Source organism: Chelonia mydas, chromosome 1 (assembly GCF_015237465.2).
Source record: "Chelonia mydas isolate rCheMyd1 chromosome 1, rCheMyd1.pri.v2, whole genome shotgun sequence".
Taxonomy (NCBI): domain Eukaryota; kingdom Metazoa; phylum Chordata; order Testudines; family Cheloniidae; genus Chelonia; species Chelonia mydas.
The window spans coordinates 206,934,992-206,959,091 of record NC_057849.1 but is presented as its reverse complement, the minus strand read 5'-3'; the positions used below and the strand labels follow the sequence as shown (position 1 = coordinate 206,959,091).

General features: G+C 48.9%; 1 protein-coding gene across 7 annotated transcripts in view; it reads right to left on the bottom strand.

Moving 5' to 3' along the window:
• Positions 1-502: 502 nt before the first annotated feature.
• Positions 503-24,100, bottom strand: part of ATN1 (atrophin 1) — a 60,161-nt gene continuing 36,563 nt past the window's right edge. For all 7 annotated transcript variants that reach the window (XM_037910990.2, XM_037911016.2, XM_043541223.1 and 4 more), the window contains 9 exons: positions 17,370-17,578; positions 16,560-16,697; positions 16,116-16,229; positions 9,137-11,004; positions 5,690-5,912; positions 4,843-5,560; positions 2,928-3,071; positions 2,396-2,576; positions 503-1,737 (listed from right to left, as the gene is read on the bottom strand). In XM_037910990.2, the coding sequence (XP_037766918.1) occupies positions 1,704-1,737; positions 2,396-2,576; positions 2,928-3,071; positions 4,843-5,560; positions 5,690-5,912; positions 9,137-11,004; positions 16,116-16,229; positions 16,560-16,697; positions 17,370-17,447 (3,498 nt within the window). In that variant the 5' untranslated portion in view covers positions 17,448-17,578 and the 3' untranslated portion in view covers positions 503-1,703. The remainder of the gene's footprint in view (positions 1,738-2,395; positions 2,577-2,927; positions 3,072-4,842; positions 5,561-5,689; positions 5,913-9,136; positions 11,005-16,115; positions 16,230-16,559; positions 16,698-17,369; positions 17,579-24,100) is intronic.

Here is a 24,100-nt window from a genome sequence, read left to right as displayed (position 1 = left end):
CATAGAATCATAGAATATCAGGGTTGGAAGGGACCCCAGAAGGTCATCTAGTCCAACCCCCTGCTCAAAGCAGGACCAAGTCCCAAGCCACAACTTGACTGATGTTGTGTTGCCTTTTGTTCCCTGGCCATCTCCTTCTCCTCCACACCACAACCTGGCACTAGGTGCTGCTAAAAGTGTCACCTTTTTTTTCATATCATGCACCTTATCTCAACACCTCAGGCTGGCAGTCATGAGTGCTGTGTTCTCAGAGAAGCTGCCCTTCATATCTTGCACGTCAAATCTTTCTATACCCCCAACTTGCTCCCTCCATTGGGGGCCCTATCTCAGAGGTGTCACCCTTCATGACATGGCCACATCCCATCTCCCTACACTCCATCTTGGAGCTAGGGCCACTGTGCATCTGGGGGACCATGCTCCATTTTCACACACTGCAGTGCAGTGTGCTGTTTTTCACATCCCCTTACTCCCAGCTCCTTTGAAATGAACACAAGAAAGTCAGTTTCTGGAAGGGTTTTTTGTTTGGTTGCTTTTCTTTTTTAAGAGCTTCATATATATATTTATATATATAAATTATTAGAATGCATGTTGGGGGCTGGGAATGTGGGGGACTTTGGGTATTTTTCCATAGCTTTTTTTAATGTTTTAAGTAAATATATATATGGGGACAGATCGAGATATACAACTGTGAGATCAGACACACATACACACACGGATTGGAGAGTCACAAATCGCAAAACTTCCACGTCTAATGGGATGTGCATGAGTTAAAATACATCAATTGGAATGGGTGAAGGGAAAGGGGCAGCCACCATCTTTAAAACAGTCCCAGGATATCCTGTGTCTCTTGACCACATCAACCCTCCCAAGTGGGCTGGGAGGGAGAGGGGCAATTACCATCTCAAAAACAGTCCCATGGTGCTTTGCACCTTCTGGCAATGTTTGTTCCCTCAAGGTGAGAGAAAATACAGCCACCTTCTTGAAAACAGTCCCGTGGTGCTTTGCACCTCATGACCAGGCCCAGTCCCTCAAGAGTTGTGTGGGAAAGTCACACTGTCCATTCTAAAGAGTTCCAATGGTGCTTGCATCTCTTTGCCACATTCACTCCTGAAAGGGTTTGGAGTGTGGGAAGCAGCACTGCCCATTTTTTGAAAAGTCCCATGATGCCTTGCACTTCTAAGCCATATCTTACATCAAACAGGGTGGGATGGGGCCAGTTGGAAAAGCAATTCCATCAGGGTTTGAGTGGTTGCCTCTTGACCATGTTTGCTCACTCAAAAAAGCAGAAGGGGCTGCCACCCTGTGGAGAAAAGTTTCAAGATGCTTTCCACCATTTTTTTTTTAAATTGAACACAATCACTTTTAAAAGAGAAGATGGAGCAGCAGCCATTTTGAATCCCCATGATTCTTTGTACCACCAGCTCTTTGCAACACCAACTTTGTCTCTTTCAGTGCCTCTTTCAAAGTCCAGCCAGTGCTCCAAGCTTTTTGTTGGTGTTTTACTCCCTACCCTGCTTCTCTCCCCTCCCACACTTTGCTCCCAGGGTGGCTATCTTGTTTTCTCCACCCCTTCTTGTCTTGCACGGTGCTGAGTAGGATCAGGATATATCACTCTACAGCTTCCCTTCCCCCAGGATTTTGTTGGTTGGTTGCTCCCCTGGAAAGGGAGACATGATGATGTCATTGTGAGGGTTGTGGTCCGTTTAAAGGGGTTTGTCACTTTCTTTCTTCAGGTGACTGGGTGAGGCAAGGCAATAGCAGAATGAAGGGAAAAGATGGAGAAAGAGAAAGAGGATTTAATATTGTGAATTGTATTTATTCATTTATTCAAGTCAATTTAGTCCCTGATAAAATTGCTGGCTCAGTAACTGAATCCTTAGTAAACCCCCAGAGCAATACAACCCAGTCACTTCTGAACACACACATACTGCTCCCCTGCAATGTGCTCTCCCTGTCCCGGAGACAGCCCCTCACAGAGGAGAGGGGGAATCCAGCTCTGTGGCCCTTTCAGTCCTCTGACAACAAGGAGATCAGTTAGTAGTGCCAATTGTGCTGCCAGCTTTTGTGAAGCAGGCATTTGCTCCTCCTAAGAACAGGGCTGAGACCTCACATACTCATTTAGCATGAGGGCCATGGAAAGCCAACAGATATGAATGACTTTCAATCGCTACCAACCTAGGACCATAGTGGAACTGTTGCACCCTAGAAGTGAAAGACTCCATATTCCAGTCCCCCCAAACCTGGGATCCGATTGGAATTGGTACATTGAGGTAGGGGACCTCCTATCCCATTCCCTTATCCCATTAGTTTCCCCATCCTGGGGCCAGATTTGAACCAGTGCCCCACAGGCAACAGGTTTTATATCCCACTCCCCCGAGCAGTGGGTTCTACACACCTGTAATAATCCTCCTGTGTAGGAAGTGGCACTCCATGCAGAGGGTGATGGGCGTGAAGCCATTGCTGCTGCTCCAGAGCCAGACGCTGCAGCTCTGCTGACTGTGCATGCATGGCCTGGAGCTGATGAGCTGCGGACATGGGAGCAGAGAGAGATCCTGGCAGGTCCCTGTAGGGGGCAGCTACAAACAAAGAAAAGCAAGAAAAAGAACACATCATGTCATATTATCAGTCCCATTATCATCCACTCCTCCCTGACTCAATCATGCCCCACTAGTAGAGCCCCACCAATGCTGCTCAATCCAGACCTATTGCACCCCCCAGTCCAATAGTCCAACCCTGGGTTCTCCTCTCACAGCTCTGCCAGTGCCTTTCAATCCTGACCTGTCAGCACCCTGATTTTCCAGTCCTGATGTGACAGCATCACACAGCTATTAATGCACCTCAGTCTCTCACTGTTATCCCAGTTCTGTTCCTTCTAGCTGTGTTGATGCCCTTCAGTCCTGCCCCACAGCTCCCTCCAGTGTTCTTACCGAAAAGTTGGTGGCGCAGCACCTCATTCTCATGTAGAGGGTGAGGAAGGAGTGGGTTGGGGATGGTACCAGCTGGGTATGGGATCCGAGTGAGATGCGACCCCGAGGCCAATGGGTCAATAAGGGGGTGAACAGAGGCTGAGGCTGGGGAGAGAAGATATCCATAGGTATTCTGGGCTACGGAAGTAGTGGAAGAAAGTGAGAAACAAAGGGGGAAGGAGAGAGAGACACACAGCCAGGCTGTTCTGTACTAGGAATAGAACCAGGTCAAGGTCACCTGATACAGCTAATCACTTTTAGTCCCATTTGTTTCTGTATTTGTTCCCTGTATCCACACTAACTCACAGAAAACTGTTCTGCAAGGCCACATGCAACACCCTCCTCTGCAACCATCACTGGAGTTTGGCATTTGGGCACTTCCAGTACCCTCCAGTTCCAGGCACAGCCCTCTGGAGCAGATATGCAGCATAGGTGTGAGGCCACATATTGCATGCACAACATAAAGCCCAAACGCTGCATTTAAAAAATGTCCATTCATTTTGGGTGCCTCTGTTTTTGGATGCCCAACATGCAGGCACTCCAGCTTGCAAGTACTTTGTACTCATCAGCATGTTACTATTTAGTATGGTAGCTGCCTCTTCTGGATGCACATATCATTATATGGTGTTAGATGCTGGAATGCTGGTCGGAGGTGCAGAAGTAAAAGGGGAATAATGGACATTGATTTGCTCCTGTTATCATTTTGATTGGTTCTAACTGCTTTGAATGGGGCCGTCTGTGGATCTGTGCTGGGGCACAGATCTACACAAACCATCCAGATGCCAAAGCATATGGTCACCAGGTTCCCAACAGATTGGTATGGCTGGCACTGCTGCTTTTGAGTGCTCAAGAGGATATGGCACTTCCTCTCTTTGGTACAATTATTTTCTAGTATTGGGTAGGTGGGGTTTGTTTTCTTGAGCTTGTCATTGCTGAACTTCTCCTTTTCCTTTTCTCCTTTAGGATGCTGAGATATAAATGCCCAGGACCCAACTTGGATGGGAGGACATTCCTCTAGGTCTCTCTGTGTAGCCCAGCCATCAAACTTCCCCTGCAAAGTCATCTCCCAACTTAGGCAGTAGGAGACATCAGGAGGTGAGCAGAGAACTGGGATTTCTTTGGGCATATGGGTGTGTCTGTGTCTATAGTTACTAGTGCCCTTGGTTTCACTTTTTCAGGTCAAGGAGTCTGGGAACTGCAGCCAAGACACTGCCCAAATCAGCACCCAGTAAGATAAGAGCAGCCACGTGGTGCTGTGTGTGCCCACTAGCCTCTCTCTGTTGTGCTTGCATTTTCAGGGGCTGAAACACATTGGTCCAAAAGGATAAAGACTTAAAACTTTTAAAAAAATTGTACAGAGCGTTCTACACTATTAAACAGCAACATTTTAAAAAATTAAATAAAATTGCATTTGGAATAGGTCTCTGTGCCTCTAATAAGATAGAGTTAGGGGGGCTGCGCTGAGCCAAGACTAGCCAAGGCTGCTTAGGCCTATCCTGAATGAGGTGGAGGAGCTAAGCAGAGCTGGGACTACTTGAGTACATGAGTCTAGTGGATGGAGAGCTTCCCATCTGATCCCACCAGTGTTCAGGGCTGTCACTGAGCTGGGCATAAGCATTGAGGGACGGCACTGAGAGGGCCAAGAGAGCCCGTTAAGTGGCGCTGCCTGCGCCTTCCTTCTACACTAGCGCTGAGCCTGTGCAGGCTGAGCCGATTCTAAGACTTGCTCAAAAGCTAAAACCAGAGCTGGAAGCACCTACATTTTCTGGCGTACACAAGAGAACCAGTAGGAAAATGAGCCAGTGAGACAATCTACAGGGGGAAAGAGAGCACTGGAAGCTGGGGATCCCACCCTGAGCCCTTGCACTCCCCTCACCTGCATGAATGGCGTCCTGCTGGTGCAGATGGAGATGGGAGTGGATGTGCGAGTGCTGGTGATGATGGGGCGTCACATTGAGCATCTGCAGTCGGGCCAGGGGGTCATTGCTCAGGGCAGCTACCCGCTCTGCATGTTGCCGCTCAGCCGCCAGTCGCTCGGCATATGACATATCAGGACGCAGGGCTGGGCCGGTGGCGAGTGCCAGCCGCTCCCGCTCCAGGTGGCCCAGCCCTGGGTGGAAGGGGAAAGCAGGGTGCAGGCCAGGGGCTGCTTGCAGAGCCAGCCCCCCATGGCGCGGGAAAGGATCCATGGCAGCAGCAGGCACAGCATGGAGCTGTTCCAACTCAGCTGGCTTGACTTCAAAACCAGGCTTGAGACGCTCCCGCAGGTCCCGGTCCCTCAGGTCTCGTTCCCGGGCCTCCCGTTCCCTCAGCTCCCGTTCCCGTGTGGCTGGATCACTGCTGTAGATGGCTGGCACATTATAGCCCAGCAGGCTGGGGTCAACAGCACCCAGTGGCACATAGAAGGGGTGATTGCGGTTGCTGGGGGACATGACATGGGGCCGGGCATACTCGCTGAGCGTGCGCAGAGCTGGAGTGTCGGGGCCTAGGTACGGCGGGACGGTAGCCACGGCACTGCCTTGCTCAAAGGATGGGCGGTGAGCGACAGGGCCGAGAGATGAGCACTCCACTGGCCGGCCCTCTTGAGCCAACTTCTGCAAGAGAGCAGAGAAGCTTGTCAGTGTTGGAGGCTAACAAGAGCCTCCCCCAGCAGGGGGCACTGTGATTCCCTAAACATCACCCTTTGCTCAGCCCCTCCCCAGTGGGGTCACTGCAACACCTACCACACTTCTCTCCAACTCTCTCTCCTTTTCTCTCTCTCTCTCCTTCTCCCTCTCCCGCTCCCTCTCTCGCTCCTTCTCCTCCCGGGCCTTCTGTTCAGCCTCCCTGCGGACCTTCTCTACTAGATCCGCCCGTTTCTTGGCCAGTTTGGAGCCATCCAGGGGCACAAAGTAAAGGTCTGTACGGGAGCAGGAGTTGAAGCCACGATCTAGATGTTTGTTGAACCTGTGGAGAAGAACAGAGGCATAAGTGTCAGAGTGTGAGAGAGATGGAGGACTGGGGGAATAGTGGGGACTGGCACAGCCTGGAAATGTATCGAGGAAGGTGGCGGGTGTGCAGGGATCTTGGAGCCAGTGAGGGCTGTGGAGAGTAGCTGTGCCCCACACACCTGATACACCCCTTGCCTTGGGGTGTCCCCCCCACCCCCCCCCCCCCCCCCGCAGTCCCCTCTGTGCAGGGTGACTACCCATCCCTTATTTTAAGGGACCATCCCTAGACTTCCTTATTTCATTAATTTGTAGTATGAGTAAGGACAGGCTGAATCAACCTTAGCAGAGCAGCTTCAAAGTAACTGTTGATTAGACCCTGTTTTGAATGTAGAATTCAGCCTGAAGAAACCTAATCTTTTAAGTAGGGCTGTTGATTAATCGCAGTTAACTCACACTATTATCTCAAACAAATTAATTGTGATTAAAAAAATTAATGCGATTAATCACAGTTTTAATTGCACTGTTAAACAATAGAATACCAATTGAAATTTATTAAATATTTTGGATGTTTTTCTACATTTTCATATATATTGTATTCTGTGTTGTAATTGAAATCAAAGTGTACATTATTTTTTATTACAAATATTTGCACTGTAAAAATGATAAAAGAAACAGTATTTTTCAATTCACCTCATACAAGTACTATAGTACAATCTCTTTATTGTGAAAGTGCAACTTACAAATGTAGATTTTTTTGGTTACATCACTGCACTCTTTTGAGTACAAAACAGTGTAAAACTTCACAGCCTCCAAGTCCACTCATTGCTACTTCTTGTTCAGCCAACTGCTAAGACAAACAAGTGTGTTTACATTTACAGGAGATAATGCTGCCCTCTTCTTATTTACGTCACCAGAAAGTGAGAACAGGCATTCGCATGACACGTTTGTAGCTGGCATTGCAAGATATTTACATGCTAGACATCTGTATGCCCCTTCATGCTTCAGCCACCATTCCAGAGGACATGCTTCCATGCTGGTGACGCTTGTTAAAAAAATAATGCGTTAATTAAATTTGTGACTGAACTCCTTGGGGGAGAATTGTATGTCACCTGCTCTGTTTTACCCACATTCTGACATATATTTCATGTGATAGTAGTCTCGGACGATGACCCTGCACATGTTCATTTTAAGAACACTTTCACTGCAGATTTCACAAAACACAAAGAAGGCACCAATGTGAGATGTCTAAAGATAGCTACAGCACTCGACCCAAGGTTTAAGAATCTGAAGTGCCTTCCAAAATCTGAGAGGGATGAGCATGCTATCAGAAGTCTTAAAAGAGCAACACGCCAATGCAGAAACTACAGAACCCAAACCACCAAAAAGAAAATCAACCTTCTGCTGGTGGCATCTGACTCAGATAATGAAAATGAACATGCGTCGGTCCGCACTGCTTTGGATTGTTATCAAGTAGAACCCGTCATCAGCATGGAAGCATTTCTTCTGGAATGGTGGTTGAAGCATGAAGGGACATATGAATCTTTAGCACATCTGGCACGTAAATATCTTGCACCACTGGCTACAACAGTGCCATGAGAACGCCTGTTCTCACTTTCAGGTGACATTGTAAACAAGAAGCGGGCAGCATTATCTCCTCCAAAGGTAAACAAACTTGTTTGGCTGAGGTATTGGCTGAACAAGAAGCAGGAGTGAGTGGACTTGCAGGCTCTAAAATTTTACATTGTTTTATTTTTGAATGCAGGGTTTTTTTTGTACATAATTCTACATTTGCAAGTTCAGCTTTCATGATAAAGAGATTGCACTACAGTACTTGTATTAGGTGAATTGAAAAACACTATTTCTTTTGTTTTTTACCATACAAATATTTGTAATAAAAATAAATATAAAGTGAGCATTGTACACTTTGTATTCTGTGTTGTAATTGAAATAAATATATTGAAAATGTAGAAAACATCCAAAAATATTTAAATAAATGGTGTTCTATTGTTGTTTAACAGTGCGATTAATCGCATGATTAATCACGATTAATTTCTTTAATTGCTTGACAGCCCTACTTTTAAAATAAACTAACCACAAAGCTCAAAAAAATTTCTTTTTTGGTATTGTCTTAAGACTGCACTGAATTGCGCACCTGAAATCAAAAATCTTGGATGTGGCTTCATGTTTGAGACTGTTGTTAAAACATACTAAACATTCAGAAGTTTCTCAACCCCAGACCTGTTTTTGTACTTGTAACACAGGTAAGGAAATGCGAGGAAGAATTTAGAAAACTTCTGGAAAGGGAAAGGTTCATTAATGACTAAGTAAATAGCAAATGCTTGCCACATATGGGCACTAGTATGTTATAGCAAAGAGGGTTCAGTGAATACTGTGTGCAGGGGAAAGGGTGGGACTTCGAAACACGGTAGCCAGCTCCTTCTTCCAGTTTCTAAAACTTATGGAATTTATTATGTCCATTTCTACCTCAAATGCAGCAGCGGAAAGAATATTTTTCTTGTGTAAAAAGACTTGCTAAATATTGATTCTGTTAAGGCTGAGCTTCAAATTAAAGTTTATTTCAATTGTACATGTAAAGAGTTTTATGAATTGATTTCAGAACAAAGATGTATTGAAATGTATGAAAACAGATAAGAAGCACCATTTTAAACAGCACACTGAAGCTTATGATATTTGTATTGTATACATGAGGACAGTAGAAACATACACTTGAGAGACAAATACATGATATGCTAAGGGAAATGGTGTTTCCTAAAATGTCCCTTAAAATAAAGTGTTGTCCCTTATTTTTCATATGGTTTTCACTTACTTGCATCCAGCACCCTACCTCTGTGGCTCAATCTCCTTTCCCAAACACACAGGGTGAGATTCTCATCCCCTCTCCCACCACTGTATGCCACTGTGGCAGCTTACAGGTACCATAAACCAAAAAGCCAGGGGAAAATTCCCGGGTATAGGCACTGTGTAGGGCTGCAACTATCCCTCCCAACCCCCATGCAAACTGCGTTGCTCTAATTTATGCTGGGGGCTGCAGCGACCCAGCCCTTCCTGGATGCCCAGCAAAAAGGCCCACCCTCCGGATAGGTCACTCTCTTTGACTCCAGTGGGGCTTACTTGTTGCTGCAGGCCCTGGAAAACTGCCCTCCCTTCCCTTCTTTCTCTGTCTCCATGTTCCTCCTTCTGTCTTATTTTTCCCTCTCTGTCTCGCTCTTCCCTGCTCACCTGGCTGACTGGCTGGCATGACTTGGTACGTCCACCACTTTGGGGGCTGGTGAGGGACTCCGTGCCGGCGGCATTGGGCTCTCTGGGGGCTCGTACTCCTCTGACGGCTCTTGCTTGATCTGTGCAGCACTCAGTGGTAGCGGTGGTAGGGGGGGAGCAGGGGCTCCCATACCGCCAGGCAATGGGGGGGCAGTGGGAGCAGGTGAGGGGGCCTTGTAGCTGCCAGCTGCTGGGGAAGAGGTCATCCTGTACCCGGGGGGCGTGGCTGCACGGAATGATGAAGCAGAGGAAGAAGGTGGTGAGCCCGGCTTGTAGGGAGCTGGGGGCTGGAATGTGGGGGCAGGTGAGCCTGCCCGCTTCCCGTAGGGGGCCACAGTGGAGGGAGGAGCAGGGGGTGACACCGTCTTGTAGGGGGCTGAGGAAGAGGCCATGGTGGCTATGACGGTGGAAAGAGTGACAGAGGCAGAGGTGACTGGCGGGCCAGCTCCATGCGCAGGTGAGGGTGGAGGTGGTGGAGGGAAGGCATAGGCAGCGGGACTCTGCCCTTGGGGGTGAGCACAGACACCTGGGTATGTCCCCTGGGAAGAGGAGGAGGAGGAGGAAGAGGAGGCTGAAGGAGCCTGGCTGTATGTGGCCTGGCTGTGGGGTGGGTAGAGACGTAGCCCATAGGCAACATGCGAAGGGTGATGAGTGCCTGACTCCAAGGGGTGGGAGTAACCTCCAGGTGGCTGGGGAGGAGCTGCTGTGGCTGGGGAGACCCCCCCTCCAGTGCCATGGCCATGATGGTGCTGCTGTGGTGGCTGTTGGGAGGGCTGGCCAGGGAAGGAGGCAGTGGGGTGGGAGCTAGTGTTGCCCAGGGGGCGGCCATAGGGTGGTGGTCCCTGGCTCCACACGGGCTGGGAGGGCAGGGAGGGCTGGGTGTACTTGGGGGGCTGGCTGGAGACGGAGAGGCCACTAGGTGGGGGGAAGGCGTGGGCATACGAGGCACTGTAGCTGGGCAGGGCCTGGGCAGGGGGAGGTGGAGGGTACTGAGCAGAGGAACTGGGTGGAGGGGGGGCATAGGGGTAACGTGAGGGGGGTGGGGCAGGTGCCTTGTCCTGCCCCATCCCGTGGGGCGATGGGAGGTGCCCACTCAATGTCTGCCCCACCATCCCAGGCGAGTTGGAGTTGGTGGACACATTATTCAGTGGGCGCAGGGCTGGTGGGGGAGGCAGGTTGGCTGTGACATGGGGGAAGGAGGGGGCAGAAGCTGGGGGTGCTGCCAGGGAGTTGCCTGGGGGAGTCTTCTGAGGGGGTAGACCCCCTGCCACAGAGGCCAGGGAGATGGGTGTAGTGGGTGGTGGGTTGTGCTTGGCACCAAGAGTCTGTTCACGTCCTCCCGGCACTGGGAGCCCCCCCCCGCCAGTAGTGGCTTTGGGCCCCCCCTGGACCACATTGGCAGAGGGATAGAGAGGAGCATGTGCAGCAGAGGAAGAGGAAGAGGAGGCAGGTGCTGGTGGTGCCTGGGCCTGGAAAATCCTTGAAGCCTGAGTCTCAAGTTGAGAGTGGTAGCCACTTGCAGGGGCCTGAGGGTGGACCTCGCCTGCTAGGTTGAAAGCTGACTCCGGTGGACGGGCTAGGCTGTCAATGGGAGGGACGGGTGGGGGACTCTGGGGAAACAGTGAGGGATGACGGTAGGAGTGGGAAGGCCCTTGGGACAGCACAGAGGATGAGTCTGAGTCATTCTCCACGCTGCCTGGGCTGTAGACACTGGGCGAGGTGCTCCGGTTATCCTGGTCAATGTCCCGTGGGTCACTGCTCATCTCATCATTGAAGCTGTGGCCATCAAGGCTGTCAACATCCGAGGGAGACTGGGGACATGGTAGCTCCTGAGATAGAGAGAGGAGGAGATATCAGACAGACCCCAGAGCATGAGCAAAAAAGTTAACCCTTTCTGAGCCCCAGAGATTCTCCTTTCTGAAGTTCTCAGCCCCTCGCTATAGGAGCTGAGAAGGAAGGTCACCCTTTTCTGACACCCCTCACATATAGTCCCCAGTGACTCTCCTCTCTGGAGCTCTCTGAGGGCACCAAAGGAGGCTCTGAGATGTTCCTCCTATGTGCCTACGTGGTTCCTTCATATTACGTTTGTTGTGTAAAGAGCAAGAGACCCAACAGGGACTGAGGAGTTTCCTCCTCTGAGTCCTCATCTCAGGCTCTCTGCAGACCCAGGCAGACAACACTGCATAGTTACACTCGGGTCACGTTTAACAGGTCATCTCTGTAAGCAGAAGGGCAAGAAACTTACTTCTCCAAAAAATGAAAGCAGAGATTCTGGAAAATGTGAATATGTTCTGCAGGCCACACTAATATATCATGCAGGCCAGATGTCTGATATCTCTGTTACACAGGAAGCATGGTCTTGTAGTTAAGGTATTAGACTGGGACTTGGGAGATCTGGAATAAATCCCTTGCTCTGCCACAGACTCCCTGTGTGACACTGGTCCAGTCACTTCACCTCTCTGCGGCTCGGTTTCCTATCTGTAAAATGGTATTAGTATTCTGTGGATTGCAGTTGTGTGTAGAGACCCCATTATGGATCAGGACCCGCAATGTGCTAGGTGCTCTACTCACATATAACAAGAAGGTTCTGCTCCAAAGAGCTTAAAAATCCTGCACCTGTCTTGTCTATTTAGAGGTAAGCTCTTTGGAGCACAGCTTTTTCTTACTGCGTGTTTGTACAGTGCCTACAGCAATGGGCCCGATCTTGGTTGGGGCTTCTAGATGCCACTGAAATGCAAACAATAATAAGGAGAGGGAAAGGACTTGGCAAAGATCATACAGTGAGTCGGGGAAAGAGCTGAGAATAGAAAGCAGGAGTCTTGATTCCCAGTCCCCTCTACTCTAAACTGTTAGGCCCTAGAGCCCTCCCAGAGCCAGGAAGAGAATTCATGAGTGTTAATGCCAGTCCCCTCATATAACCACTTAACTAGAATCACTGTAGGGCAGTTCCAGACAGTCCAGACACACAATCAGTATCCCTGAATTGACAAAGCAGCAAGCTAGCTCATCACATCCAGGGCTGCGTGGAGGTCCTAGACTAGCTGGCTGAGGCAGACCTAAATCCAGCAAGTGATGATTTGTGGCCAGCACGGTCTCAACCCCCGAGGACGAGCTGGATGGAAGGCATGCTAGACCTGACAGGGATATCCAACCACCTCCTGCCCCAGAAAGGGAAGTGCTCGGACTGGGCCAAGCCCCTGAAATGTGGGAGGAAGCCTATTCATGGGTGAGGACTGTCTCCTCTTGCTTGGTAAAGCCTGTCAGCCCACAACCAACCAGGACTGGCCTTACCATGAGGCGAACTGAGGAGGCTGCCTCAGGTGCCAGACTGGAGGGGGAGAGTGGTGTGGGACTGCACCACTTGGACCCTGAGTGTAGAAAATTGTGTCTGCTGCTGGTGCATATGTATTCTCTCTGCTCTAGATGCACAGAGATGGTGGAGTGCTGTGCTGGAGGAACGAGGGCACAAGAGACATAACAGGCAGGCAGGAGAAAAGGTGAGAGGGAATAACAGAAAGCAGCAGGAGCTGCAGGGAGGGAGAGGAGAAGGAGCCTCTTATGTGCCTCTTTAGCACCCCCAGGAGCATGGACTGATTAACACCAGCTTCTCAGGGAGCTTCCTGTTTCCTGCTGCTTCCCTGAACCCACTTGAGGAGAACAGGCTGTCAACTGAAGTAGTAGGAGCCAGTTAGGCCCTTAAGATGCTGATATCTTCCCTCACTCAGGCCCTGCTACCAGCCTGCTTATTTGTCCCCTTCAGCTGAATGTTGAGAGCCACTATAGCTGGCACAGAACAGCTGTCATGAGTGAAAGAAGAAAACGCCCCTCTGGGGCAGCATTCAGAAGAAGAAAGCAAGCAAAGGGAAGCTTTTCTAGCTAAGCAGGAAGGAGCTCTCCTGAGATACATAGACACAAATGCCTGATCTTCCAGTTAGAGTGCAGGTGACCTGGCAGCTACTGCAGCATCCATATCTCCATCTCTCAAATGGATGTAACCATGCACATTCCTGAAGAAAAGTGTAGATCAGAGAAGAGTGTGGTGGAGGCACAAGAAACAGCTGCTGCTGAGTTTACTTCCTTAAGTCTAGATGATCCAGGACTGTGGACCCACTTGAGCAGTCGCCTGAGGGACTTCCTTGTACTGCATGAGCCACAGTAGGTAAAAAAATTCACGTTCCACAAAGACAATGAAAATAGAAGTTTCCATCCAACACATTACTGGCGTGAAATCCCCAATGGCGACAAAGTGGAGAGGCCATGGCTTATGTACTCAATGCTGCATACTGTTTTTGTTGCAAACTCTTCCAGTCTAATGTTCCAGCCACATTGGGTTCTACAGGAACAAAGGGCTGGAAAAATCTGGCTAGAAATCTGGCATGCCATGAGAAGGCAGCAAGTCACCAGAAAGCATTCCATAGGTGGAAAGAGCTTGAGATGAGACTAAGGTTAAAGGCCACTGTCATAAATATAAAGGGAAGGGTAACCACCTTTCTGTATACAGTGCTATAAAATCCCTCCTGGCCAGAGGCAAAACCTTTCACCTGTAAAGGGTTAAGAAGCTAAGATAACCTCGCTGGCACCTGACCCAAAATGACCAATGAGGGGACAAGATACTTTCAAATCTGGAAGGGGGGGAACAAAGGGTTTGTCTGTCTGTGTGATGCTTTTGCCGGGAACAGATCAGGAATGCAGCCTTACAACTCCTGTTAAGTTAGTAAGTAATCTCGCTAGAACATGTGTTAGATTTCCTTTTGTTTAATAGCTGGTAAAATACCCAAAACCTAGCACTCCATGGCACTTCAGATCAGCTGTATGTGCCAAACAATGGAAACTTCCTTAAAATTGTGGTGCTGATGGCTGAGTTTGATGCTGTACTCCAGGAGCATCTAAGAAGCGTCACCACCCAAGAAATGTACACACACCACTGCCTTGGAAAAACAATTCAAAATGAGATCATACAGTGACCGGCAACAAAAGTAAAACAGAAGATTGTGGCAGATCTGAAGTCAGCAAGATATTACTCTGTTATTCTGGACTGCACACCTGACATCAGCCATACAGAACAAATGACTTTAAAGGTGCGTTTTGTAACAACAATAGAACCTAGTGAAAATGTCCCTGCAATGATGACTCCCGAGAGCATTTTCTAGAATTTATTGACATTGATGGTACTACAGGAGCTGGTATGACAAATGTGCTTCTTAAAAAGCTGGAAGATATGAGAATTGCGATAGCTGACATGAGAGGTCAGGACTACGATAATGGTACGAACATGAGAGGAAAGAACAGAGGAGTGCAGACACGGATCAGAGAGTTAAACCCTGGAGCTTTTTTTGTCCCATGCAATTCTCATTCATTGAACTTGCTGGTCAGTGATGCAGCATCAGCTTCTAGTGAGGCTGCTGAATTTTTTAATGTAATTCAAAGCATCTATGTATTTTTCTCTGCATCAGCTCATAGATGGCAAATTTTGAAGCAACATCTGGGAACATCCTCTCTGACACTGAAACCACTGAGTAATGGGAAAGTCAAGTGGGGGCGATAAACCCTATGAAACACCAAATTGGGAAGATAGGTGATGCCATAGTTGCCATTATGGAGGATAATGCTATGACAGGAACTGTTCGTGGGAGAACAGTAGCAGAGGGAAATGGAATCACCAGAAACATACATAACTGCAATTTTCTGTGTGGCTTAGTGTTATGGCATGACATACTGTTTGAAATAAATATTGTAAGCAAGAGTCTCCAAGGTGTTGACCTTGATATATCTGGAGCAATGGAACAACTGGGCAAAGCAAAGCAAAGTCAGACCTACAGTCTTACCGGTCAGATGAGGGATTTCAAAACGTTCTGAAGAGTACACAGAAGTTGGCAGAGGAACTTCACACTGAAGCTATTTTCCCACCCATTCAAGAATACAAGAGTCACCGAAGAAAAAGACATTTTGATTACGAGGCACGGGATAATCCCATAAGAGACGCCAAACAACAACTCTAAGTTGAATTCTTTAACAAGGTCTAGATTGTGCAATACAGTCAGTTGAAGAACGTTTCATGCAGCTCAGGGAACACAGCAGTATATTTGGGATGTTGTATGATATTCCAAAACTCCTCACTATACCTGAAGAGGACTTACAGCAGCAATACAGGGCACTAGAGACAGTGTTGACACATGATGAGATGAGCGATATTGATGCCAGTGATTTAGGTGATGAACTGAAAGCCCTTTCAAGATACATTTCAGCAGGATCAACTCCAAAGGCTGTTCTGGAATATATGTGCACAAATAAGATGACCACCCTCTTTCCAAATGTTTTTGTTGCTCTGCGCATACTTCTAGCACTTCCTTTAACAGTTGCCAGTGGAGAACGCAGCTTCTCCAAGCAGAAGTTAATAAAACACATCTACTCTCCACAATGACACAGGAGAGGCTGGTCGGCCTTGCAACCATCTCAATAGTGCATGAGCTGGCCCAGACTGTGGACCTTCAGGAAGCAGTTCAAATCTTTGCAACCAAGGCATGGAAAGCACCACTTTGATTATTCAAACAGATAAAAATGCCAGTGTTTACTATCCAGACAAGAAAAGTTACATTTGCTGTTCAGGCGTTTGAAAGTGTTACTTAAAATTTTTGAACAAGGCATTTTAAGTTGTTAGTTCTCCTTTATTGGGGTAGGTAGCAGAGTAGCACCATGAGAGGAGTAGAACAGGAAGAAGGCAGAATTGATACCTTTCAAAATTTTGGTCCAAGCAAGGAGGCCAAAATGTTGTGGGCCGGCCTTGCAATCAACACACTGGTGTGATCCAGTGCAGCCAGGGCAGCGGGCTAGACAGGTCCGCGGGCCTGATCCAGCACAAGAGGGAGGGAGGGGAACTCCCAGAGCCTTTTTTCCTGCACCAGACCATGGAGGTGTTTGTGGGGTGCGAAGGAAAACTCACCTCAGTTTTGGTTTTCTTGGGGGCATTGCTGTCCTCCCCTTCACTCTCTGAAATCTCCTCCATCCGGCCCTGCTTGCTACCCTTTGGGGTGCAGGACTCCTCCACCCGTCCTTTCTGCAAGGGAGAGAAGGGAGGGGTCATACATGGAGCTCCTTCCACAAACTCCCACAGTGCATGAGAGAGAGCTGACATACAAGTGATTTGTACACAAAATGACAGATTGGACAGATTGACACAGGACCCTGGAGATTTACGAGTCATGGTTTCTCTAGCACGTCACAACCTGGCAAACACAAACACTGAAAAGGGTTGGTGGGGGAATAACCTCTTGGTAAAATGGTGGGGGGATAAGCAGGTTCCTGAAGGCAGGGTGGAAGAACCAATCCCTGCCAGGTTCTTGGTGGACCTCACGGTACCACTCAATATCACACTCATGTTTCCTACCTTAGTGGTTTGCCGGGATTTCTCAGTTTTGCCATCACTGCTAGAGGTGCTGATGCCACCTGGGGAGGCTCGGCCCCGTGACCTGAGCTCCTCTCGGGGTCCCGGAGTCTCCTTCTTCCGTCCACTCCGCATTGACATCTAAAATGAGAGAAAACACACTGAGAGTGCCCAGGGCCATCCTTACCCATATGCAAAGTACGCAGCTAGTTAGGGCAACAGGAAATTTGGGGCACCAAATTTCCTGGTGCCCTGCGCAGCTGCATGCTGCTCCAGCCACTGCTCCGCCCCTTCCCACTGCTGCTCTGCCCCAGCACCGCCCCACTCCACCCCTTTCCCAAAGCCCCCACCCCACTCTGCCCCACCCCCATCCCACCCCTGCTCCAGCTCCCACTCTTCCACCCCGCTCCGCCCCAGCCCCGCCCCCACTCTCCTGAGGAGTACAGCAGGGCCGGGCCTGCACTCACTGGCGGCGGGAAGTGCAGCGGCCTGGCCCAAGCCATGCCGCCAATGAGTGCTGGGGGGTGGTTCCCCCCGTTCCCCTAAGCCAGCCCTGCCCCCCCACCACGAGGGGGCTACGTAGGGCCCCAGAATAGCTAGGGACGGCCCTGAGAGTACCCTGCAGCTCCCCCTGCTATGCAATCCCTGCCCCACCTTCCAGCTCTGCTGAAGCCCTCAGTGCTGACCCACGGCATCCCACTGCTCCAGTCCTACATTCACCACATAGCTTTGCTGATGCACCTCAGTCCTGACTCACAGCTCTCCTTCTTTTCCAGTCCTTGGTTCCCCACCACCTCCTCCCCTTTCACATACCGAGTCTTTATTCTGTCGAGTCTTCATTCTTTTGGGTGTGGGACCCCCATTCTCCTTGGCCCAGTTGGATGAAAACATAAATTTATGTCACTTTCCCCCCCTTCCGCTGTTCCCCGGGAGACTGAGATGATGGCCTCAGGGATTCGGGCAAGGTCAGCTCCTCCGGAAGGGGGCCTCACTCCAGAGATACTACAGGTTCTTAGTGGACCCTGAAAGACAGAGACCGAGACAAAGACAGAAAAATGGAAAAAGAGAGTGAGTTGTGTGTATGAGGCCATTTCACACCAAAATCTCAGCTTGTGATATAAATGCCAAAAAATTACTACTATTGCCATATCTTTTATATATAAGCCTAGGGATCTTCACTAATAAGAGATAATACTCTTAACGCTTGCTCACTGAAAGGCCACAGAAAATTATTTAAGATTATTATCTCTTACTCCCATTGTAGTGGAGTGGTACCCATGTGATGGAAGGAAATCGGTCCCCTCAAACTATTTGGGGTGTTGAATTTTTACATTATCTCAAATTGTTTTTTACATTTTATTTCACTGGTTACTTTTTTATTTAAAGGGGGGATTAAAAAAAAAGAAACTGCTTAAAAACGTTAGCATTTAAGTTCACAATCATGATTCTTCTGACTTTATAAGCAGCTCTTTGCAGCTGGTTTCAGTGCAGTCCTGACCTTACAATACTCTTGCCCAGTTACGTTAACAGTCATAGCTCACCCAGAGAAATGGTCTCCAAGTGGTCTTTGCTGCAGGTTACATTATGGAAACTCAGCCCCCACAACACACACACCCATGAATGCAACACATCTGCAACACACATCTGCAACAAGTTTATTATACAGAGATGCTGACAAGTCCTGTTCACGTTGTACATCTGCAGGGGTGCCCAATATACACAAGCATATGCACTTTAACTTGACTTTGCAAGCCACAAACGAAATCTGGCCCATTTAACTTTGAATCTTTCCTCAGACCCCTCTGATCCCTGAAGTGTTTTCTGTGGCTGTTCTCTGAGCTCTCCCAGCTTGTCACTGTCTTTCTGGGATTGAGGGGTCAATGGCTGAATGCACGATTCCAGGTGGGGTTTCTCCTGAGCCACACGGAGAGAGACTATCCCATCTCTGCTCTGGGACATGCGCCCCCTCACAGACTTTATCCCAAGGGTGGATAGTTCCCAGAGAGAAAAGTAGACCTAGTGGATAAGGCATTAGGGGCAAGAAGTCAAAGCCTCCATTGCATCTGAGATGACTAACTGACAGCTTTGGGAATGAGCTGGGGTTTAATGGGTTAGCACAGGGACATTGGGAATCAGGATTCCTATAGTCTCTTCCAGCTGTGGGTGGGGAGTGGGTCCTAGAGGATTGTAGCAAGGGAAGTGAGGATACTCTAGATTCTATTCCCTGCTCTAGCAAGGGAGTTTGGGTCTAGTGGGTTAAAGCAAAGGAACTCGGAGTGAGGATTCCTGGATCCCATTCGCAGCCTTGCCGTTGACTTGCTCTTTTACCTTGGGAACTTTTCCTTCCTGTATCTCAATTTCCCCATCTGTAAAATGGGGATAATGATACTGACCTACTTCTCAGTGAGAGGAGTATGAGATCTATTTAATTAATACTTTTAGATTGCTTGGAGATCATAAGGTGAAAGGCATTTGTGACTTTAATTTCATTCATATTTTATCTGCCCCTCATGCTGCAGGTCATCTGGGGCCCATATAACTATAATTTCCATACAAATTAATTTAGCCCTAGTCTTGGGCTGATTGCACTGATTTAAGTAAAACTAATTTAAAATTGATCTACTTAAACCATGCAAGCCCCTCATATAGACACACTTGAATCAGTTTCAATATTGCTTATATTGTTTTAGCATAATTTGGTCATTTGTGTCTAAATCAATCTAGTTAAACTGATGAGATTTATAGTATAGACAAGGCTTTAGAATTAATGTTTGTCAAGTGAATTCCCTCATAATGCAAGTACTAAAAAGCAAGGAAATTCTAAGCTAAAGACAACGTTCACATGCAGTTTCCAAGCATTAGACATAAATGACACCAACACTCTCTAACACACTCACTTTAAATTCAACATACTATCATCCTCAAGTCACACATCAAATAATTGAAAATCACACTGTAATGCACAATTTTAACTTCAACCTTCCAACACTATGTTATTTAATAGCTTAATAATGACAACTAGTCTTATCTCCACATACCAGATTCATGTCAGAGAAAGAATACAAAGCTGAATACACTCCAAATTTCTTTCTTATCAGAAATGTTTCCTGGAATACCTACAATATGTAGATCAAATGTACAACACACAGTTTCAAACAGGCACAAATATTATGCACATTTTTAAGTGAGAGTAATTACCCACTGGAACAGATTACTGAAGGCTGTCATAACATCTCCATCACCTGGAATCACTACATCTTTCTAAAATATATGATGTAATTTAATCACAAATTATTGGCCTCAATACAGGAATTACTATGTGAAATTCTATGGCCTATTATATAAGGGGTCAGACTGGATGATCACAGTGGTGCTTTCTGACCTTTATTTTTATGAAATAGAAACATGGTCAGCCTTTCATAAAGGCTATGAAAATCTATATTCATAAAGACATGGAGAATGGCAGGGACCCCTACTCAAGATAGTTAAGTCCCAGGCAGACTGTGAAGAACTATAAAAGGATCTCTCAAAACTGAGTGACTGTGCAACAAAATGGCAGATAAAATTCCATGTTGATAAATGCAAAGTAATGCACATTAGAAAACATAATCCCAATTACAGATACAAAATGATGGGATCTAAATTAACTGTTACCATTTAAGAAAGAGATCTTGGAGTCATTGTGGATAGCTCTCTGAAAACATCTGCTTAATGTGCAGCAGCAGTCAAAAAAGGTAACAGAAAAAACGGTTACTCACCTTCTCGTAACTTTTGTTCTTCTAGATGTGTTCCTCATATCCATTCCAATTAGGTGTGTGCACACCGCGTGCACAGTCGTCTGAAAGTTTTTCCCCTAGCAGCACCCGTTGGGTCAGCTGTGGAGCCCCCTGGAGTGGCGCCTTCATGGCGCTCAATATATGACCCTGCCGACCTGGCACCTCCTCAGTTCCTTTTTGCTGGTTACTCCAACACAGGGGAAGGCAGGTGGGTTTGGAATGGATATGAGCAACACATCTCGAAGAACAACAGTTACGAGAAGGTAACTGTTTTTTCTTCTTCGAGTGATTGCTCACATCGATTCCAGGTCGGTGACTCTCAAGCCTAATTATGGAATCGCTGATTGGAGCACCGTTGTGCCAAAAGCCGCATCCTCTCTGGCATGCTGGACGATGGCGTAATGAGAGGTGAACGTATGTACTGAGGGCCAAGTTGTTGCCCTGCAGATTTCTTGTATCGGGACCTGGGCCAGGAACGCCGCTGATGAGGCCTGAGCCTTTGTGGAGTGTGCTGTAAGAGCCGGGGCTGGTATTTTGGCCAGCTCGTAGCACGTGCGGATGCATGACATGATCCAGGAAGATATTCTTTGAGATGAGACTGGGAGCCCTTTCATCCGGTCTGCGACAGCTATGAACAACTGGTTCAACTTCCTGAATGACTTAGTGCACTTGATGTAAAAAACTAGTGCTCGCCGAACATCCAGGGAGTGCAGCCTCTGCTCACTGCTACTGGCATGAGGCGTAGTATAAAAAACAGGCAGGAAAATGTCCTGACTAGTATGGAAGCGTGACACAACCTTAGGAAGAAAGGCTGAGTGAGGTCTGAGTTGTACCTTATCCCTATGGAAAACCATATAAGGTGGGTCTGAGGTAAGGGCCTTTAACTCAGACACCCTCCTTGCAGATGTAATGGCAACCAGAAGGCTACCTTCCACGACAGATAGAGAAGGGAGCAAGTCACCAGCGGTTCAAATGGGGGCCCCATTAGCCTGGAGAGGACCAAGTTAAGGTCCCATGTAGGGACAGGCTGCCTAATCTGGGGATGTAGCCATTCCAGACCCTTGAGGAACCGACCAACCATAGAGTTGGCAAAGACGGAGCGTCCAGATGCTCCCGGGTGGAAGGCCGAGATAGCAGTGAGGTGTACCTTTATGGAGGACGCTGCCAGGCCTTGCTGTTTCAGGCACAGAAGGTACTCTAAGATGAGAGGTACAGATGCCTGGAGAGGGGGTATATAACGCTGGTCACACCAACAAGTACATCTTTTCCACTTTGCCAGATATGTGGCTCTAGTGCAGGGCTTCCTGCTGCCGAGTAGGACCTCCTTGCCTGTTTTGAGCACAGAAGCTCCATGAAGCTTCCAAGCTGTGAGGTGGAGGGACTGCAGGTCGGTGTGATTAAGGCAACCGTGGTCCTGAGTGATCAGGTCTGGGAGGAGAGGCAACGTCACCTGGGCGTCCACTGACAGTTCTAGGAGTGTGGTGTACCAATGTTGTTGAGGCCACGATGGCGCTACCAGAATTATCTCTACCCCGTCCCTGTGGACCTGGAGTAGGACCTTGTGCATGAGAGGGCATGGGGGAAATGCGGAGAGCAGGCAACCTCCCAAAGGTAGCAGGAATGCATCCATGATTGAGCCTGGGCTGTGTCTCTAGAAGGAGCAGAACACTGGGCACTTTCTGTTGCTCTGGGTGGCGAACAGATCGACCTGGGGAAACCACTCATGATTGCGGAAGGACCTGCTGAGGTGGTCTGCCACTGTGTTCTGAACTTCTGGTAGATAGGATGCTTCCAGCTGAACAGAGCGGGTTATGCGGAAGTCCCACAGCTGGAGTGCTTCCCACCATAGGGGAGAGGACTGGGTTCCACCCTGCTTGTTGATGTAAAAAATGGCAGTGGTGTTGTCCATCAGAACTGCTATGCATTGACCTTGTAGTCAGGCCTGAAATGTCTGGCATGCTAGTCGCACTGCCCTCAGCTCCTTGATGTTGATATGGAGGGAAAGCTTGTCCTGCGACCAAAGGCCCTGCATTTGGAGGTCTCCCAAGTGCGCTCCCCATCCCAGAGCTGACGTGTCCGTTACTAGGGACAAGGAGGGCTATGGGCTGTTGAAGGGGACTCCTTTGCCCACTGTCCAAGAATTGAGCCACCATTGAAAGGACTCAAGCACCTGCCCCGGCACCGTGACCACCGAATTCAAGCTGTTGTGTCCTGAGCGATAGGCCGAAGCGAGCCATGCCTGTAGAGGCCTGAACTTCAGTCTGGCATGCCAAGTCACGTAAGTGCAGGCTGCCGTGTGGCCGAGGAGACTCAGGCATTCCCTTGCTGTAGTGGTTGGTTATTGCCTCAGCCCTTGAATGATGTCCATCATGGCTTGGAATCGGGACTCTGGCAAAAGTGCTCTTGCCTGAACCGAGTCCAACACTGTCCCGATGAATTTTATTCGTTGGGTCGGTGCCAAGGTTGACTTGCTCAAGTTGAGGAGGAGACCCATTCTCTCGAATGTGGATCTGACCAATCAGACTTGAGACTCCACCTGTCCCCTGGTGCAGCCCCTGAGCAGCCAGTCATTGAGGTAGGGGTATACCTGCACCTGCCTCCAATGGAGGAAAGCGGCCACGACTGACATGCACTTGGTGAACACTCGGGGGCTGTTGAGAGGCTGAATGGTTGGACTGTGAATTAATAATGCTTGGGGTTGACCACAAAGCGTAGGAATCACCTGTGTGCAGGCCGAATAGCTATATGGAAGTATGCGTCTTTCATGTCGAGGGCGGCATACAAGTCTCCTGGATCCAGGGAGGGAATAATGGTGCCCAGGGAGACCATGTGGAACTTCAACTTTACCATGAACTTGTTGAGTCCTCGCAGATCTAGAATGGGTCTGAGACCCCCCTTGGCCTTGGGGATTAGGAAGTATCGGGAATAGAATCCCTTGCCCATGATCTCCTGAGGAACCTCCTCCACCACTCCCATGGCGAGGAGTGCCCGCACCTCCTGGATAAGGAGTTCCTCATGAGAAGGGTCCCTGAAGAGGGACCCTGAAGAGGGATGGGGAAGGGGGGTGGGAGGGAGGGTAGGAGCAGAATTGGAGGTAGGAGGGATGAAGGCCAGGGTCTGCCAAATGGTCTTAGCATTGTCTTGTACAGTCTTGATGAGGGGCAGAGCCACCCTCCGATTGTCCTCTGACTCCACCACCTCCTCGGCCTGCAAGCCCATATTTCGTGCCACCCTGCAAAGGAGGTTCTGGTGGGCATGGCTGTCTATGGGGGGGCGGTCCACAGACGGAGGTGCCTGCAACCACCTCGTCCGGGGAGGATGACGAGGAGGCTACTGGGTGAACAGGGTCCTCCTGATCCTTTGGTCTCCAGGGGCCTCCTGTCCTACCTCTCTTTCAGGGCCAACCACACCTTGACCAGGCTCAGGAACTGGGGTTAGTTCCAGGGGAGGTCGAGCTACCAGTACCTCCTCAGCACTCCTAGGGGTGGGGGACTGGCTGATGCCTCCGGCACCTACAGTTAAGAAGTTAACGAACGGGAACCTTTGGATTGGGTGCTCTGGGCCTGGTGGTATGCCCACAGGGTCCAAAATGGTCCCTGCCACTGAGAAGGCCATGGCCCTGTCCCCACCTCAGGCCTTCCACGGCCCAACCGGTGCCGGCCCCGCTGTGAGTATCTAGACCCTGTCTCTGAGTGTGAAGATGGGGACCAGCACTGCGATGGCCAGGGCGGTGCCGAGTGGAGCTGGACTAGTAAGTGGCGCCGTGAG